At 32.6% G+C, this 21063-nt stretch overlaps 1 protein-coding gene across 1 annotated transcript; it reads right to left on the reverse strand.

The window, feature by feature from the left end:
* Positions 1-18936: 18936 nt before the first annotated feature.
* LOC125860853 (leucine-rich repeat receptor-like serine/threonine-protein kinase BAM1) lies at positions 18937-20545 on the reverse strand. The gene is made up of 2 exons (XM_049540886.1): positions 20111-20545; positions 18937-19640 (listed from the first exon to the last, which is right to left on the reverse strand). Exons 1-2 carry the CDS (start codon positions 20529-20531, stop codon positions 19171-19173), a joined length of 891 nt encoding a protein of 296 aa, XP_049396843.1. The 5' UTR covers positions 20532-20545; the 3' UTR covers positions 18937-19170.
* Between the last annotated feature and the right edge of the window lie 518 nt (positions 20546-21063).

Genomic DNA, 21063 nt, shown 5'->3' on the forward strand with positions numbered 1-21063 from the left:
ATTCTTGTCTTTTTGCTATAATTATTTCATTAAGTTTTTGTCTATATTCGTTATTCTCGTTATTCATTGTATTTTTAAGTATTGAATATATTTATATTCTATTTTAGATATATTATCTATTAATTGATCTAATTTTACGTTATCAGTCTTTGTGATATTAAGTTGTTTATAATCCGGATATAATTTGTTTAATTTTCTTCTTATTTTTCTTAATTTTCTACTCATATGTTTCTTACCTTGTTTTTTATTATCCATAGCTCTGACCAATCTTTTCTTGAAAATAAAACTAGTTTGGTGTGTGGGGGAAAGGATCAACCCATCACTAAGAATTCACATACCTAGTAGGGATTACCCCCGACGATTTCCACCACGATCTTTGACGGAAACTACTTGATCTCTTTCTTCTTCTCTTCTTCTCCTCCTCTTCTCTCAAGAACCCTAACTCTTACTCTTTTAAAATGGGGCAAAAATGATCCACAAAACAGCCTAACACAACAATATAACCAAAAGAATTGGTTAGTGAAAAGACCAAAATGCCCTTAAAATTTCCGGACGGATTCCCTGCCAACTGCCCAACTTTCAAAAGGCATATCTCACTCATACGAACTCGGAATCAAGCAAGCTCGGTGGCGTTGGAAAGATCATTCCACAAGCTTCGCAAAAATAACTGGAACTACTCCTAACTCATCTTTAGCTAGGAGTTATGACTGCTCAAAGTTGGCCAAAAACTCACTGATTTCCATACTTAGCCAAATTTCCAAAACTTTAAAATTCTTTCAAAAAATGAAAATTTCCAATTCTAAGCCTCTTCAATTATTTCACATTGCCGGATGTTATACTTCACCCCTTGGGGCGCTGCGCCTAGCAGAGCGCCAGTAGGTTCCCTCTGAGCTTCAAGGGTTGGCGCTCCGCGCTTTACAGAGCGCCAAGGACGCCAAGTTCTCTTTGCATTGTACCTATGTTTCCTAGTTGTTTCCAACACTCCAAGGTACTTTTAAACGTTGAGAACTCATCCAAAAACGTGTGATCATACACCTTGAATCCATAATCCAATTCAAGGCGAGTTAGTATCAAGTTAAAGTGAAGTTAGAGTCAAGTCAAGCAAAGTTAAGAAGTAAGTTCAAGCAAGTCTCTAAAGCTTTTTAAGAATCGTTATTAAACGTTTTACCTTCGTTTTAAGGCTCAAGTTGAAGTCGAGTAAAGAGTATAGAGTTCAAGCCAAGTGAAGAGTCTCAAGTTTCAAGTTAAGTCAAGAACATAAAGTTGAGTTCATTTCTCAAAGTTATTAGGGAACTATGTATTCCCAAAGAAGTTTTAAAGAAATGTTTTTACATTTAAACAAGGTTGGAAACTGAGATTTCCAAAGAGCCTTCGGGCTAGTTTTTGAGTAATTATCTCATATCAGCAGGAAGAAATATGTTTTAAAAACATAAGAGCCAGTACATTTTTGGGAGTAGTATCGAGCACCGAGTTGGGGGAGCATTCAAGGAACCCACAGCCCCCATAGAACCATGTTAGCCACCATGGGGAGAAAAGGATCATATTTTTTAGATGAATCCTTTTCCAGATAGACTAGTGGATCCATTAGGCAATTCAGGTCTTATACCTTTGGCCGGGTATAGGATGCTCTGGCAGCGTGAGGTCGATCGTTATATCATCACTATAGCTCTTATGTGGTGGTTGTCGGTTAGAGAAACTCCCACAACAGTTATTGTATTTTCATACACAAAAAGTATTATATTTTCATATACATCAGTTCATTTGTATTTCTATATACATCTCAGGCTTATTGTATCTTTGTATACACAGAGTATATAGCATGTTTTAAGCAGTCTTTCTTTATATCGCACTTGTTTTAAATCGCCTTATATTGAAAGAAGTCAGTCAGGTTGAGTTGAGTTGAGCCAGGTAAGCTATTCAGTTTCGTCCAGATTTCCTTCTAGCCTTTGTTGCTTAGTTTTTCAACTCGCATACTCGTACATTTCATGTACTGATGCTAGTTGGCCTGCATCTTATGACGATGCAAATACAGGTACCTAGGATCAGCATCCAGCACGTCGTTGATCCAGCTGAGCACTCCGGAGTCAGTGGCGAGCCTCCTTGCATTTCGAAGGACTCAATTATTTTGTGTTCTTAGTTTTGTTTCATTAGGGTGTTGCAGGGCCTATCCCAACATCCATCTCAGTATTTTAGAGGCTTCATAGACAGACACTCAGTCAGTTAGTTTTGAGTCTCTCATTTATGTATATATGTAAATATTCTATTTTGAGACTCGAATTGCCGTTTTGGCTAGATTTTATCAGTTGGGTTGTTTTTAACCTTCCTTTGCATTGAGTTATGCTGTTGAGTTAAGTTTCCGCTGAGATAAGAAATCCAGGCCAAGGGTTCGCTTGGGGTCAGCAATGGTCTCCGAGTGTCGGTCCCGCCCAGGGTGTAGGCCCGTGGCGTGACATTGCACTCTTTGTGGTGCAAATTCGATTCCGCATACGAGCACATCTCGTGGAGCTTTTTGAGTCCGATTTTGGAGTATCTTGGAGTTGTGGTGAGCTGTTTGGTTGTTCCGTGGCCCACACCTCCCTCTATCTTTTATTTATTTTGTTGTTTTAGTATTCAGACAAGATATCTCTTATGTTTAGACTTATCATTTTAGTTTCAGACTTGCACCATATTTAGAAGTTCTTGTACTTGTGACATATGTACACTTTATCAAATATATAAACTCTTAATTAGATACATGTATATATTTTGTTAGATGCATGTAACCTACTTAGATACATAGTTTGACCACTCATAACATAGTATTCCTATAATATTAAGCACTCTTGATCATATCTCGAAAGTGTATATTTATCGCTTAAATTATAGGGGATTATATATAATGAGAATAAATTTTGTACGATTAGAAATACTTCTTTTAATTGATATTTTTTTCTAATCCAAGTAGATTTTTCCCCCCTCTCATTATGTACGTAGTTACCATTCAACGGTTGACTTTAAAAGTTATTAATCATGATATATACGATAAAAACCTTGGACTATTACACGTTATTACAAACCTTTCTTAAATAGTACTAATAGAATTGTACAAATTTTATTTTTTATATTAGGTCAAATAATACTTAATTAATTTAAAAGTATTAAATATTATGATTATTTTATTAATCTCTAAATATTAAATATTAGAAATAATTATTTGCAAGAAATAATAAATAATATTTATGGTCCTCGTAAGTATTGGATTAGGATTACTAGTGATAATCGGTTTTGGGATAATATTATAAAAACTATATAGGTTTATGGGATATTAATCACCGTGCTCTACTGTTTACATTAAATAATTTGAGGTTTGTACTGTTTACATATAATCAATAGATGTATTTATTCTTCATATTTATTGATTGTATCTCTATTGTTACTTGAAACCAATGTTTTGTGTCCTAAGTTAGAAGTCTGAATACAAGTTCATCAACTTTTGCTCAAATAATGTATAAATACTAAGTTTAGCATCCAATTATGAACGGTCGAAAGTTGTTTGGGTTGTTTCCTGTTGAGAAATTTGTTGTATGTTTCAATTTTCATATCTTTCGATTAATTTCAGATCAGTGAATAGTAACCGTGTCAAAATTATGAAAGTAGAGGATGATAATGAGGAGTCGTTGAAGCAGCAGCTTCAAGATGAAATTATATATCAAATCTTGACATTGTTACCGCTATCATCTTTGTTCAAATTAAAATGTGTTTGCAAGCTATGGAATACCTTATATTTGCACCCTCATTTCACTAAACTTCGTGATGAGTTACGTAGTTTGCCTTTGAATGATGTCAAAATTAATGCTGCAATGTTAAAAGTTCCATTCGCAACAATTAGTCGAAGTATTGAAGGTTTATGTCTGCAGAAAACAGTGTTCTCTTGTCCTTTGAGATACCGTATATATAGCTCAACATTTCACCAAATGCAAACAATCCCAAATCCGCAAAATCCTAGTATTTACATGGCGTTGGAGTTTGTTTCATCATTTAACCAAGAAGCCGTCAAGTTAGTTTCTATTCATAAAAATGAGCATTATACATTAGGTTATGAGATTTTGGCTCTGAGGATTGGGATTTATCAAAATATCTACACTTGGCGAGGCGTTAAGGTACCACCTAACTTGCAGAGAAAGAACAGGAATATAGGAAAAAGGAAGAAGAGAATCGACGTCGTGTTCAGAAAGGAGCTTGCTTATTGCCTTTGGTATAGTGAAACAGGGGATTTTCGTGACGATGTTGATTTGGAAATTGATGTTTTGGATATGGTTAATGAGAAATACATTGGTCATACTACTTTTCCTGCTGGTTTCGTGTTCCCAAAGTTTAGCTTGAGACGCAATGACCTCTTTGATTGGAAGGGTATGCTTGCATTCGATCAACAAGTAAAAGATGCGCTCCATGTCTTGGTATTTAACAGATTACAGAGAGTTGAAATGGGATGAAAGCAAGCGGAATTCACATTTTATAGTAGTGATTGTTTCATGCTTTCTTTAGCATTTTTTATAATGGCTTCTTCATTCTTGTTTTGTTACCATCCCCTTCTTCTTCTTTTTTCATTTTATATGAATAATAACATTGTTGGCTTTTTATGCTCTTCACATTTGATCCATGTCTTCCAATAATGACATGATTAAGCTATTCTTCGTGTTAACAATTTCATACAAAATTTTCTTTTTTCTTAATATTACAAGTGTGGGCATACTCGGAGGCATGAGCGATAAGATTAAGGGTGTGTTTGGTATGAAGGAAAACATTTTCCGGGAAAATGTTTTCCAATTTTCTCATGTTTGGTTGGATTAAATGTTTTGGAAAATGTTTTTCAAATCAACTCATTTTCCTCAAATTTAAGGAAAATGACTTCCCTTCAAAACTTAAGGAAAACATTTTCCAAAACCCTCTTCCAACTTCCAATTTTAAAAAAAAATTGTTGAAAAAATCAATTTATTTTGTCCCTACCCTCAAACCAGCCCCCCAACCAACCCACCACCCACCCACCCCCTACCGCCCCCCCCCCAAAAAAATAAAAAATTTAAGTTTGTTTTTAAAAAATATTTTCAATTTCAAAAATTATTTTCTACCCTAGTAAAAATAAAAGATATTTTTCAAAAAAAAAAAATCATTCATAAATCAAACACTAAAAATCTTTTCCGAAAAATATTTTCTACTCACCAACCAAACATGAGAAAATAAGTCAAAAATCAACTTGTTTTCCAGGAAAACATTTTCTAGGAAAACATTTTTCATGGAAAACATTTTCCTTCATACCAAACACACCCTAAGAATAAGTTATTCGGATCTCAGGTCCAGTTTCAATCTCTAACTAACTTACTTAATAGGCCAGGCCGGCGGGAAGAGAGATAGAATGGACTTCATAGTGGACAAGAAGAGGGGATGAAAAATTGAGATAATTTGAACATGTGAAAAGGAGATGCACAAACACTCAAGTGAGGAGGTGCGAGAGGTTGGGTATAATAGGCAAAAACAAAAAGCATTTGACAAAGGTGATTAGATAGTAGATATCGCAACTTTAGATTGTCGGGTATAAGGTTAATAGGTACGCAATGTTGTTTTAGTTTTCGAGGATTTAGGTTTGTTGATGTATATCGTTGTACTGGACACATTATTGTAGTTCTTGCTTTTAATATCTACCCCCAAGAACCCTCTCCCACCCTTTTAGTGTTTTAGTAGATAAATATTCTTTAATATTTTTTTGCTTACATATATGATCAAACACTAGAAAATAAATAAAAATCAATTTCTTTTTCAAAAAAATATTTTCTAAAAAATACTCTTCGTGAAAAATACTCATCTTTATACCAAACACACGAAATCGAGCTAGAAATGTCAGCTCCTAACCACAATCTATATATATATATATATATAGGAGAGTAAACACAAGACTTAACAAATCATTAATATAATTCGAGCCTTCACACATAATCCAACATTTTCATATTGCATTATTTATGCATAAATTCGAAAATTTCTCTCTATGAATATATGTATCTTAAATGTAGAGAATGGTTGCCCCAAAATTGTTCTTAGTTTGGTGCATTATATTGGGAAAAAAAATGCAGGAAGGGATGGATCATGGAGCCCATTTTTCATTATGTATGGTCGCACTTGCATGAATGTATTCTCTACGTCTCAAATTATTTATTATAATTTTAAAAAATAGTTTATTCAAAATATTTATTATTTCAAAAATTTAAGATAAAATTAATTTATTTCCAATTTGTTCTTAGTAAAATCATTCTTGAATACTAAAAATATCTCAATAAAATTACTATTTAATGAAAAAAATGATTTCTTAAAATATAAATAAAAATAAATTAGTAAAAAAAAATCATAATTAAAGAATTTGTAAAATAAAAATACGACAGAATATTCGGATAACATAAAATAAAGTTGATAGTCCCCACATATTCCATCACACGCTCAACTTTATGTTCCATTATGAATCATAATTTGTACAATATAGTATAAATATGTCTCTTCCCTTTGCAGCTTTGTTTACTTTTACTAATTCTCTTTGTATGGAATATTATAAAAAGTTTTTAAACCAAGCCAAAGTCATTAATCATAATAGTTTATCCATCAATCTTTTTGTTTTTCCAACGTCACCTAATCTCCCTTTTTTTCTTATTTAAATCAAGTCAAAGGAAAGTAGGATATCAAACCAATAAAGTTTTCAACCTAACTTAATTGCTACTATATTATAAAAATATAACAGGGCATTAACCAATAAAAATAGAGGTTGTTTACAAGGGGAAGACTTATTAAACGAATTTAAGTTTCTGACTGATTGCAATAATCTCTATCTCAAAATATTTATCGCGATGTCTCCCTTTAAGAATATTATTGTGAAGGGGGATATTATTGTCTATGATCTTAAATAAGTATCGCATTAGTTCATGTCATGTTTATAAAAAAAAAAAAAAAAAATCTAACTTATAGTTTATTAAATTATTTTTATTCATTTAATATATTTTTTAATTATTAAGCACTTTTAAGAAAAAATAATTCTTTAATATAAGAATATAGTTAAAAATAATTACTTATTTATTTTGTTGTGTTGAATTTATAAAAGTGATTCTTATTGAGACAAAGGGAGTATCTTAAGATACATGTGTGTCATCCAGTATGGAATAAATATTTTGCATGAAAAATATTTTCTATATAAAAAAATTATTTAAATCTTAAAATTTTAAAAATATCACGTAAACTAAGACAAGAGGATCAAATAATAAATTTTGAAAAAAAATGGAGCATGATTATTTTTTTGTTACAAGTAACTATCATGTGTCAAAAGAAGAAAAGCATATAGTATATTGGTAATGGAGCACTCTCTGTTCACAGTGTTTGTCTTATCCTTTTTATATATAATTATATCTAACACTAAAAAAATAAAATTAGCTATAAATTTCATCACTAGTTTGTTGTTAAGTTTTTCATAACTAATATTTTTGAAAATAATAATTTGTTACTAATCTATTACTGTATCAAAACTGTGATCGAATTTTATTATTGTCGCACTTCTTGAATAAAGAGAAAATGCGTAAAATACAAAATTTAAAACTATTAACAATTTCATAAATGAAGAAAATCAATACAAAATATTTAAAAAAAAAATTATAAACATTCAAATAAGTGAATTAGTACAAAAGTGTAATTAATTGTTTTTTGTATCATGTTCTCAATAAATAGGTTACAATGTTGTACTTGTACCAATGATTCCATATTGTATCATATAGGCAGGACATGTCTGACCATAAAGACAACTATATATACTTTACTCTTTCACCAAACAAATTAATTCATTTTTTTTTTCTGTCGGGATCGCTTTATCCTCAATGTGTTGATCTGAATTTAAGTTTAGTCAGACTTCTATATGAATATTTGTTGGAACGTGTCAGTCTGAATTCAAATTTAATCAAACTTCAATATGAATATTCGTTTGAATGTGTCTGTCTATATTCAAATTTAATCGAATTTCAATATGAATATCGACCAATTTTTTTTTATAAAAAAATGCATTTATTCTCCAACAAGGATGAACAAATTACTAGGCCACCCAACCACTACTCACAAAGACATTTATTGTGAAATTTTGTTTTTTTTTTACCTAACACTAGTACTCTGTAGGCTTCGAATACTTCAGACAAATCTTCAGTATGCAACACTCAATTTTTACTGCATGTGCAAATTACATTTACCGACAGCGGTGAATTTAGGATTTTCGAAAGACAGGTACATTATTGCTTTAAAGATAAGATTTAAAATTTTACAAAGATAATAAATAATATTATCACAAAACATATCATTAGTTTACTATTCTACATGACGAAGCTTCATATTTTGAAAACATTCTATAATAGCATCATTACTTACGGTTACTAATGCTTAGAGATCCAAGTTGCTGCAAGGGATCGAACTTAAAGACCCAAGTGTTGAAAATAAACCCTCAGACCAATAAACAATCTGATCAATTTGAGCATGGGTTCTTTAGCTAATATATAATATAAAGTCTTCAAGAATCATACAAGTAATATATCGAGTTTAGTTGAATAATCATCGTGATTCATTTTCTATACATAAATATACTCGTAATTATCGACATGGAAGCGGGATTTTGAATTTATGAATTTTAGATTCTAAATAAAAGAAAATAATTGAATTCTTAAATATTAATTTGACGTTACGCGTAATATTAAATATAGTAATATTTCATTTCTAATCAATATATAAATAATCTCTATACTACAATTCTCACTCAACTATTATGTGAACTAAGCCTAAGAGTATGTTATTAAGGGAAAAAATATTAGAAAATCACAACTAAATAATCTTAAAAAATATATAAGTAGGAATCTTTTTTTTTTCCTAACAGACTGGAAAACAAAAAATAGTGTTATGCAAAATGAAACTGTACAAATGATCTGATTTGTTGAGTGTCATGTCCTACCAAGGGAATCAAATCAATCAAAATGTTTGTACATTTGTCTATTATTAATCCGACATGCATGCTTTCATTATTCATATACTTTTTTGTCATGTCAAAACATTAATTCAACGAAGTCGAGTTATGCAGATATTAATAATATAAATACTTTTTTCGTTTTATTTTATGTGGTACTTTTCGGATTTTGAAATTCAAATAAGTCTATCTTTGATTGTGAGTTTTTCATAGATCCTATTAACATTTTGAAATTATTAATTATTGTGACTTATAGTACTTTTTACGTAGTTTACAAATATAAATTTCATTTCAAAAAATTTGAAGATTTCATACACAAATTCCTGGTTAAAGTTAAACGGTTTGATTCTCGAAAAATAAAAAGTACACATAAATTGGAACAGAGGGAGTATTAGTTATCAGAAAATTTGTGTATTATTAAATACAACTGTTACTTATAGTTTTGGCATACTATAAAAACAAACACAAATTTGATTTTAACAAGTAAGCAAGCATTCTAAATTTGAAAGTATACATTTAAACATATCTTAACTGGCAACTCAATCATCTTTGAAAAAAGATAGTAGTATTTTCTTTTATTTATATCGTAACTCACTGTTTCAATTAATTTTAAAATAAAAAATTTAATTGTTCCAGAAGCACGAACTTGAAACCTATGCTATAAGTATGTGTCATATCCCAACTTAAACAAACAATTTAAAAGATTAATCTATTAAACAAAACATCAATCAAGGGTACGAGTTCAATTGAACTTAATATTTTTTTTTATTTAGGGCTGGGCATTCGGTAATTCGGTTCGATTTCAGTTTTTTTTTCGGTTTTCGGTTCTTGTACAACATGTACCGCCGAACCGAAATAATTTCGATTCGGTTTTTATTATTTCGGTTCGATTTATGTTATTTTGGTTCGGTTTTGTTAGTTCGATTTTTTTGTTATGGGCCTGCTTAGTGGGCTTTTTAAAATTTAAAATTTTCAATTTTTTTGTTTGAATATTCATTGTTGGTCGCCGATTGGTTGCGTAAAGTGGAAAGTGGTCGGCTGTTGCGTGTTGTGTGGTCAGCTGCTGCGTGCTGCTGGTCGACGCTGGTCATCGGAGCCCGAAAGTGGAAAGTGTTGCGGCTATTGTGTAAAGAAATCTGAAACAAGGAATGAAGGAAAGTGGGAAATCGACGAGTGACGCCTGAAGACTGAAGTGACAGGCTGCGGGTACTGTGTAAAGAAAGTTAGAAAATTTTGAAAAGACAAAAAGTTTGAAAAGACTGTATTTTTTCTTTGACCTAATTTTCTTTTATATTTATTATTTAATATTAATAATTAATATAATATTAATATATATTATAATATAATATATTTCGCTAAATCGAAATACTGAATAATACAAAAATTACATACCGAAAACCGAATCGAAATATCAAAAAATACAAAAACATATACCGAATACCAAACCGAAAATCGAAATACCGAAATACTGAAATACTTCGGTTCGATTCGGTATTTCGGTGTTTATGTACAGCCCTATTTTTATTCAGACATAATTTAACTTTGAATTTCTCATTTTATCACTAATTAATAAAATAATAAGTTATTTTTACTACAAATTTCAACTTGATTTTTCAAAATTATGTACCTAATCACATAAATTAAGAAGGATTATCAACCAAAAGTAAAATCTTGCTTTGCAAACAAGAAAAGGGAAGGCCTTTTATGTTAGGGTTTATTTGCCCTGATTTCTTACCATAAATAGGTTTTCCTTTTAACTTAATCAGCATTCACAATGTAGTCTTAAGGGCTTTGAGAGTTTTGGTTAGGGGGAGAATTTATGTGTCACAAGCTTGATACGTTATCACTTGTGTGAACCTCCCATGTATTCCGAGTGAATTGTTTGAGGCTGTTTCTCTCTATATTTTGTACTCTCATATTTATAGTGGATTGCTCATCTCCTTTGTGGACGTAGGTCGATTGACCGAACCATGTTAAATCTGTCTCTTTTGGTATGTTTCTCGTTTGTCTTCTTACTTGTGGTCTTTCGAGGTTTGCTTTGCTAGCTTCCGCATTACACCTGCTTATTTCGGTCCTAACATTTTATGCAGTATATGAGGCATGTGTATGACAAAATGCAAACATCTTAAAGCAAACCCCTACTGAAAAAGTCCCCAACAACTATATTGATTTGTTTCAAATTATTTAATCTATTTTAGTTTGATTAAAAAAACTTTAAAAAAATAATTTAATTTTATGTTATTAAATTAAAGATTTGTCAAATGAAGTAAAATGTCATTTAATCTTGTGTTAATAGTACACCTAATTGCACATGACAAACTCAATAAGATTCTCTCTTTTACTCTATTATTTCAATTTTATAATGGTTGTTATGTTCATAATGTTATTAATTTCCATTATATTCGTGTTATCAAGGATTGACAAGATTTGAATTAATTATGTTGCTTATGGTTAAACTAATAAATACTCCTTCCGTCCATTTTTTATTGTTATGTTGTGTTTTTTGAAAGCCAATTGATTACATTAATTTGATATTTAAACAAAAAATTTAGATATTCAAAAACTATACGAAAATTACTATAAGTTACAATTTTTTATATATCAATATGATGAAAAAATACATCATAAAATATTAGTCGAAGTTCTTATCGTTTGATTCTGAAAAAGTAAATTGTGACAACTAAAAGTAGACGGATGGAGTAAATTTTAAGCAAAGCAGAAACAAACATCAAGCAACTTATTTTCATATGTCTAATTCTTGATTACAAAATAACTATTCCCTTCGTTTATTTTTAGTTGTTCATTATATTAAAAATAGATATTTAGTTTACTTGTTCAATTTGAAAATTTAAGAGATTGTTTATCTTTTTATATTTATTTTACCTTTATTGTTAATACTATTCATTTTTCAATATTTTAGATGACTTATACAATATACTTTTTTCGTTTCAATTTATTTATGTTACTTTCATTTTTAGTTTATTTAGACGAAATGTCACTTTTTTTTGCAACTTTTTAATTATAAATTTTCGCATGGCATATTTAAAACCACAAGATTAAAATACATTTTGGTGCATCCAACATTCTTTAGCTTAATAACACAAGATTCAAAAAAAATCTTTATTTTTTAAAATTTTGTATCAAGTCAAAATCCATACAAACAAATTACCAGAGGAGTAATATAGTAAATAGGATTGGTATACTGAAATAATTATTTTATTTATTATTTTTTAAAGATATATCAAGTTAAATATGGATAAATAAAGATTGACAAAGAAGTATTTAATATTTGTACGGATGAAAGATAGGTACATGTTGAATTTAATAGAGTTAATATTCAAAAACACACAAGTATCTTAATTTTTTCAAATTTCAAACATATCATAAGTGTGAATTTTTCATCTAAACTATTTATCAAGACAATCACCTCAATTATCAATTCTTTCTTTTTTTCTACCTAAAAATATCACCATTGTTCAAATTACAGATAAAAAAATTAATAATTAAAATATACTATTTTTGATAGAAAAAAAAGAACAGAAAATAGATGGAGTTGAGCAGAAGTAGTATGTGATAAAAAATTTCCTGACTACTTTATTACGCTGCCTGCAACAGTCCTTTTATAAAACAAATACATTGCAGAAAAACTAAAGCTAAAAATTAGGAACCACTACTCCAAAATTTTCTCCTAAAAACTTGACAACAACCCACATTTCAACTTCTTCCTAAAGACAAGGACAAACATAACGATAGATATTTTATTCCTAACATAACTTATTAAAACTAACACCCTCCCTTAAACTGAAAGCTTTCAAGCTTCAGTTTAACTTCAGCTTCTTGGTCTCTTCCATAGTGCCGATACCCATCAACCTCCTCAGATTTTGGAAAGTGAGAAACCTGAGAGGTTTAGTAAAAATGTCCGCCAACTGATCTTCACTTCGGCAGTACTGCAGCTCTATTGTTTCTTCATTATTGAGATCTCGCAAGAAAAATACTTCTTATCAATGTGCTTGCTTCTTCCATGTAAAACAAGATTTTTTGATAGCTTAATGGCAAAGTTATTGTCATAAAAAATTGTAGTTGCTTTTTCTTGTTTGACTTGTAGTTCTTCAAGAATCCTCCTCAACCAAACAGCTTGACAAACACAAGTTGTAGCACAACAAATTCAGCTTCAGTACTAGATAAAGTGACAATTTTTTTCATACTGGAAGACCATGAAACAGTCGTTGTGCCTAGTAAATAAAGCCTGAAGTACTCTTTCTGTCGTCTTGATCTCCTGCGCATTCGCTGTCAGCAAAACCAATTAAATCAGATTTTTCACCCTTCTTGTAGAACAAACTAAAATTCTTAGTTCCTTGTAAGTAGCGAAGGATCCTCTTGGCAGCTAGCAAGTGAATTTCTACTGGACTCTCCATATACCTGCTTATAAGACTTACAACATACATGATGTCAGGCCTTGTAGCAGTAAGATACATCAAACTACCTACAATTTGCATGTAGAGCGTGTTGTCTACCATATCTCCTCTTCCAACTTTGTTTAGCTTCAAACCAAACTCAACTGGAGTATCGACGGGATTGCAATTCTTCATCTTGAATCGATCTAAAATTTCCCGCACATATTTCTTTTGGGAAACAAATATCCCATCAATAGATTGCACTACTTCTAAACCAAGAAAATAATGCATCTTACCAAGATCAGACATCTCGAATTCATCCATCATAGATCTCTTAAAATCAGAAAACATGACATTATTATTCCCAGTAAATATAAGATCATCAACTTATAAACACACTATGAGCATTTTTCCAGATTCTCTAATTTTAACAAAGAGAGAGCATTCATATGGACATTTCTGGAAACCAAATTTTAGAAAGTAACCCTCAATGCGACTATACCAAGCTCGTGGAGCTTGTTTTAGTCTGTGAAGAGCCTTTTTCAACTTGTATACCTTATGCTCATCTCCAATTTTTATGTAACCAGAAGGTTGCTCGATAAATACCTCTTACTCCAAGTATCCATTTAGAAAAGCTGGTTTGACATCCAACTGAAAGATAGGCCACAAATTTTGTGTCGTCGCGGCAATTATCACTCTGATGGTGTCATGCCTTGCAACTGGAGCAAAGACTTCTGTGTAGTCCACACTATGTTCCTGCTTGTATCACTTAGCCACTAATCGCGCCCTATACTTGTCTATTTCACCATTTTCTTTGAGTTTCGTCTTATAGACCCACTTGACACCTATGGTTTTGTGCCCGTTTGGAAGATTTGATAACTCCAGGTGTTATTTCTTTCAATAGCATCAATCTCATCATCCATAGCTTTTCTCCATTTTTCCTCTTTGACGACATTCTCAAAGGTTGTAGGATCGCAATCTGCAAACAATGCAAAGTTGAAAACATCTTCATTAACATGAATTCATGTTACCTTATAGTCCATCATCCACATGGGCCTTCTGCGAGCACGACGAAGAGACTGATCAGGTGCATCAATTTATTCCAAAATTGGTGGTGAAATTTCATCAACTGCTTCAGTTGAAATTTCGGGTGTTGCAACTGCTTCTTCGACTTCATTATTAATTAAGATAGGAGTAGATTGATGTATATTCCAATCCCAAGTGTTCTCCTCATCAAAAACTACATCTCTGCTGGTCACAACCGTCTTTGTCAATGGATTGAATAGCGTGTATGCCTTGGATGCCTCGCTAACACCAAGAAAAAACACATTTCTCACCTCTATCATCAAGCTTTTTTCTTTTTGCTTCTGGAACATGTGCATAAGCAATGGACCCAAAAATTTTGAAGTGGTCTACTGCCGGTTTCCTTCCTCTTCAAGCTTTCTCGGGTGTTACATCTCGAAGAGCAAAAGTGGGACTTATGTTCAATATGTGAATGCTCCAATTCACTGCTTCTGGCCAAAATTCCTTTGGAACTCTTCCCCGAGCCAGCAAACTACGAACCATGTTACGAATAGTTTTATTCTTCCTCTTTGCCACACCATTTTGTTATGGTGTATATGTTGTTGTGAGTTGTTTTTGAATGCCACGAGTCTCACAAAATTCATCAAATACCTTAGAGCAATATTCTTCTCCACGATATGTCCGAAGGTTCTTAATGGTCCTGCTAGTCTCATTCTCCACACATGCTTTGAAGCTTTTAAATACATTAAAAGCCTTCGATTTTTCTTGCAGAATGTACACCCAAGTCTTCCTGGAATAATCATCAATAAATATAATAAAATACCTTTTGCCCCCATTAGAGATTAGTGTTAATGGCCCACAAATATCCGAGTGAACCAGTCCTAGTACCTCCATGACTTATTTTTGGGAAATTGAGAACGATGTTGTTTTCTAACAACACATTCTTCACAAACTTGAGATGGAACAACAATTTCAGGAAGCCCCATCACCATACTCTTCCTTTGAAGGATCTTTAAGCCACCAAAGTTCAAGTGACCATATCAAAAATGGCACAACCATGAAGGATTTTTCATTTCCGCCATATAGCAAGATTGGACATTTTCAATCTTTAAATGAAACAACATGTTCTGACTCATTTTCACAAAAGCAATAACTCCTATGGAGGGGTCAGAAATTTCACATTTATCATTCCTTAATGTGATGACGTACCCTTTTTCTAACAGCTGACCAACACTCAATAAATTATTTTTCAATGTAGAAACATAAAACACATTAGATATGATTTCAACAGACCCATTTTTTGTTCTAAAATTGATATTACCCTTTCCCATCACATTCACTGTTGAGAGATCACCAAAACTAACTGTTGATCGAAAATTTTCATTTAGATTAGTAAAAGAAGACTTACTTTCAGTCATATGGTTACTACAACTGGTATCCACATACCAAATAACTTTGCTCCTCGGGCTCGTTATCAACATGAACTGCCATTAACAAAGTTTCTCCTTCCATATTCTCAGCAAAATTTGACTTTTCTTCCTTCTCATTAGGCAGCCTTGTACGACATTCAGAACGATAATGACCAAATTTATGGCAACGATAACATTCTATCTTAGATTTGTCAAAAGCTCTCCCTCTACTTTTGTTATAGTCATCATTGGCTCTAAAATTTTCGTTTCCATACTTGTTGCCTCCATTTCTATTTCCTCGATCTCCTTTCCCTCTCCCTCTCCCTCTCCCTCTACCTCTACCACTTCCTCTACAATTGGAAGAAATAAAAGTAGACGCCTTCAAGACTTTTTCATCAGAAGTTGAATGTCGATTCATCTTCTGCTTGTGCACCAATAAGGAGCTTTGCAATTCGTCAAGCGATAACTCATCTATATCTTTTGACTCCTCAATGGAGCAAACGACATAATCATACTTCAGCGTCAAAGAGCGTAATATCTTCTCAACAATTGTGATATCGTTCATCTTCTCACCATGGAATCACATTTTGTTGCTAATCTCCATTGTTCTAGCGCAGTAACTCATTACAGACTCTCCTTCCTTCATCTGCAAGGTCTCAAAATCTCTTCTTAAGGCTTGAAGCTGTGCGCGCTTCACTCTAGCAGTGCCTTGATATTTCTTTTTCGTGGAGTCTCATATATCTTTAGAAGTTTCTTTGCAAATAATAGTTTCTAAGATAGGACGTTCAATAGACTGAAAAAGGTAATTTTTTGCCTTCAAATCTTTCAGCTTTCTTGCTTCAAACTCTGTCGTTTGAGCATTCGTCAAGGTTTCGCCTTCCGCCGGAGCGCTGATACCAACCTCCACAATTGGCCAATATTCCTTTGACCTTAAAAAATTTTCCATCAACATGCTCCAATGGTCATAGTGACCATCAAAACGCGAAATAGCTGCTTGCACGTAATTGCTCTCTGAAGCCATAACTTACGATTTATTTCTCTGTTTTTCTTCTTTTTCTTTTTTATAATCTAACCTGTCGCTGATACCACTGATAGGAAAAAAAAAGAACAGAAAATAGATGGAGTAGAGCAGAGGTAGTATGTGATAAAAAAATTTCTTGACTACTTTATTATGCTGCCTGCAGCAGTCCTTTTATAAAACAAATACATTGGAGAAAAACTGAAGCTAGAAATTAGGAACCACTACTCCAAGATTTTCTCCTAAAAGTTGACAACAACCCACATTTAAACTTCTTCCTAAAGACTAGGACAAACATAACGATAGATATTTTATTCCTAACATAACTTATTAAAACTAACAATTTTAATAAATAATTAGCAATAGTTTAAAACCATTGAAATTGGCACAAATTAATATGAACACAAGTAAACAATCCTTATTATAAGGAGAGAAAAAATTGTTAGCAAGTCATTGAAAGTTGAGAAGTCAAGTACTTGGTCAGTCTATCAACTATATATCCACTAATTTATTTTTCAATTTCTCATCTAGTGTTTAGAGCCAGTAATAAAGTTTCAACTAAATTTGAATTGTACACTACAGGATATTCAGAAATGATGTTCTTAACAAAAAAAAAATTCATATGCAAAGCTTAAACTCAAAATCTTTAATTAAAAATAAAATAATAACACTACTGCATCACAATTCATATTGACGTATATTAACTAATCTTGGTATGGTAAGACACTGCAAAAGCACTCTTTAGTCAAATCTCACTCTTCTAGGGGCCAAACAACTAATCTAATCACTACCAATAATAGAAATATACAGTACACATTTATCTATACTACTCACTAACCCAGATGTGTATTTAAAATTGAGCCAACTAATTGGTAGCCACAACTAATGCTCCCTTCATTTCAAATTATTTATTGTGTTTTATCTTTTATATGTTTTTTAAAAATTATTTTTCTTTTATTTATGTGTCATTACTTTATAACTAAAATGTTTATACTTTCAAGAATAATTAATACTATTAAGGATAAAATTAGAAAAAAAATTAATTTTATTTTAAACTTTTAAAATGAAAATAAATGGAGACCGTTTTTAAAAGTCATGATAGATAATTTGAAACGGAAAAAGTAGAAACTCTTCTTGAAGTTTGATATGGAGTTGTAGATCTACTAGCCGCCCAGTTTCAGACTATCATTTATTGTGCTGTTCGATCACATTAATATATACTAGCAGTGGTTAATTAAAAGTTAAACAAGTAAGAGTTGGAAATGTTGTTTTTGAAAGACCTTCGACTTAAGCAATACATAATACGACTGAGTTTAGAGACAAAACAGAAGTAGAATAAGGCATAGCAAATAAGACATAATAAATAATAGAGAAAACATAACATATAGTACATATCAGAATAATATGATAAACGAAGCACAAAAAATAAGTGATAGCAATAATTGAAGAACTATGCAAATAATGCTAATATATCTACCCACCAAGACAACTCTCAACTATCTTTTACCCTAATTTGCAATTTCTTATCCGTCAATCTAAAGTCATGTCCTCGATAAGTTAGAGTTGTGTCATATCTTATCTAATCACCTCTACAATACTTCTTTGGCCTGCCATTACCCCGCGTCAAACCTACCCATGTCAACTTGGTGTGAGTTAGGAAGGACGTTGGACAAAATGTGATACTCCTTCTGTCCCATTTTATATGACACCCTTTCTTTTTGAATTCATTCCAAAAAGACTGTTACCTTATTATAATTAGAAATGATTTTACTTATGAAATTTGCCTTTCACCCTTAAATAATTTACCACCACACAAATATCCCACTGAAAAACATTCTTTTTCCGACAAAACCCACCACCAAGCTTTGACAATCCGCTAACTTGCTCATTTGTGATAGGGCCCAATCACCCCCACTTCTTCCCCACCTCTGGCAGTCAAAGCTATAGGGAGACGTACTTCGGTCTTTCCATCGATAGAAACAATAAGTATATAAGGCATCCGGCTAGTAGGCGATAGAAGAATGTAAAGATTATTTTAGACGGTAAATTTCAAAAGTTTTCCTTTTTTTTTTAGACTTTCAATTTCTAGTAATGATGAAAAGTGGCTAGTGGTGATTCTTTCAATATCAAAAAGCTAAACAGCAAATGGGAAAATTTGAAGGATAAAGTTACTCAGATACCTTAGTCAATCTTACTGTACAATGAAACTCACTTCCTAGTAAAAGCTTATCGCCTAAACAATAAACCAACCCCCAATAAAACTGATAATAAAACTAAAGGAAGAGAATTACACCCTCTATTAGAAGGGAACATTGTAGGTCATATGCTGAGTAGGTCAGGTGGAGGAGATTGAGGTGATGGCTGATGATGGTACTGGTCTTTCGTGTCTCCAGGAGTCGAAGTGGGAGACTCTAATGCAGGACCTGATGATGGGGGCGACTCAGTGATTGTTGAATCTTCTGTTTTTGGACCAGATGGCTTGGGAAGCTCAGTTAGCATTTGCACAACCTCGCGCATTTTGGGGCGTTCAACAGCTTGCTCTTCGACACACAGCATTGCAACATAGAACACATGCATCACGTCATGAAGGGGAACTGTTGAGAGTCTTGGATCAAGGATCTTGAGAACTCCTTCCTTTTTCCCATCTGTCATTCTCCTTACCCATTGGACTATGTCAACGCCATCACCAAATTCTCCAACCGGCTTTTTCCCACTCACCAATTCTAACAGAACCACACCAAAGCTGTATACATCACTCTTCTCATCTACCTTGAGTGTGTATGCATATTCTGCACAGTTTATATGAAAACGAAATTAGGCGCATACAAAAAAAATATAGATTGTATTTCAAGCAATAAGCAAACTTTGTAAGTCAAAATGAAAAAACTTAACGCCAAACAGCAAGAAACCAAATTTGAATTCATCAAAGCACCAGTTGACGGCTGTTTATCATATTAAAGAAAGAGTTACAAGGCTCATCTATGAACAGAGGCATTCATTTTCGACACGTAGTTATCATTGTTGTTGTTGTTGTTCTTGTAGACTACCAATCAAGGACTGATATTCGTGTCATGTTGTTCTTCCGTGTTATAACAAGGACACTGATCATTACTAGCACCAAGAAGTACCATAGAAACACTTGAAGAGACTGATAAATCACAATTTTAGTTGACAACTTACAACAATAATAAACTTCTTTTGAAAGGAACAATACACATCAAAACCAAGACTACAAAGAAGTAAAAATTTGAGAGCATACCTGGTGCAATGTAGCCATAAGAACCAGCAATAGCAGACATGCATTCTGATGTTCCCGAGTCTTGCAAAAACTTGGCAAGCCCAAAATCAGCAACGTGAGCTTCGAAGCTGGAATCCAGAAGAATGTTGTTTGATTTTACATCACGATGGAGGATCAAAGGCGAGCAATCGTGATGAAGATAACAAAGTCCCTTTGCAGCCTCCAATGCTATCTTATACCTGGTATCCCAATGCAAGTGACCTCCTTTCTTTCCATGAAGCATTTCACCAAGGCTTCCATTAGGCATGTACTCATAAACCAAAAGATTTGTTTCATGATTTGAGCAAAATCCCAATAATCTAACAATATGTCTATGTCGAATACTCCCAAGTGTCTGTATCTCGGCATTAAACCCATGATCATGGGAAGAACCACGGCTCATAACCGGCAACCTTTTAACAGNTACCTTGTTCTCCTGATAGGTCATTTTCTTTCGAATTCTGTATCTCTTGTTGCACTTGGTACTGTATATCGTGTGCCTCTACAGTAGGAGATTCTCTTGGCACATGTTGCAACTGGTTCTCTGAAACTTGTGCTACTACAGTGGAAGAATTCATAGGTGTTGGTTGCACTTGTTCCTGCACAACTTGTGCTTTTAAAGTGGAAAAACTCGGAGGCACATGTTGCTGTGATTTCTGCATAGATCTTGCTTTTAGAGTGGAACAACTCTGAGGCATTTGATCCTTTTTAGACTGTGCTTTCAAAGTACAAGAATTCTGAGGCACTTGTCGCAATTCTTTTTGTAAAGTTTGTGCCACAAGAGTAGAGGAATTTCGCGGCTGAATAGATTGAACACTCTCTTTTGATCTCAGTGAAGAAACCCTTTTGTAAGCCATAGATGTAAGTGTTCCAGCTTGCACATATTGTTTTCCTTTTCCTTTCTTATTTTGTTTTGAAGTCTCCTCCTTCCTCAT

The sequence above is a fragment of the Solanum stenotomum genome, chromosome 3 (assembly GCF_019186545.1).
Source record: "Solanum stenotomum isolate F172 chromosome 3, ASM1918654v1, whole genome shotgun sequence".
NCBI classification, from domain to species: Eukaryota; Viridiplantae; Streptophyta; class Magnoliopsida; order Solanales; family Solanaceae; genus Solanum; species Solanum stenotomum.

Coding starts and splice junctions, on each gene's coding strand:
- LOC125860853 (XM_049540886.1), bottom strand. CDS start 20,531: ATGAGCCGTGGTTCTTCCCATGATCATGGGTTTAATGCCGAGATACAG. Junction 19,641..20,110: donor TTATGGCTACATTGCACCAG/GTATGCTCTCAA, acceptor TAAACTGTGCAG/AATATGCATACACACTCAAG.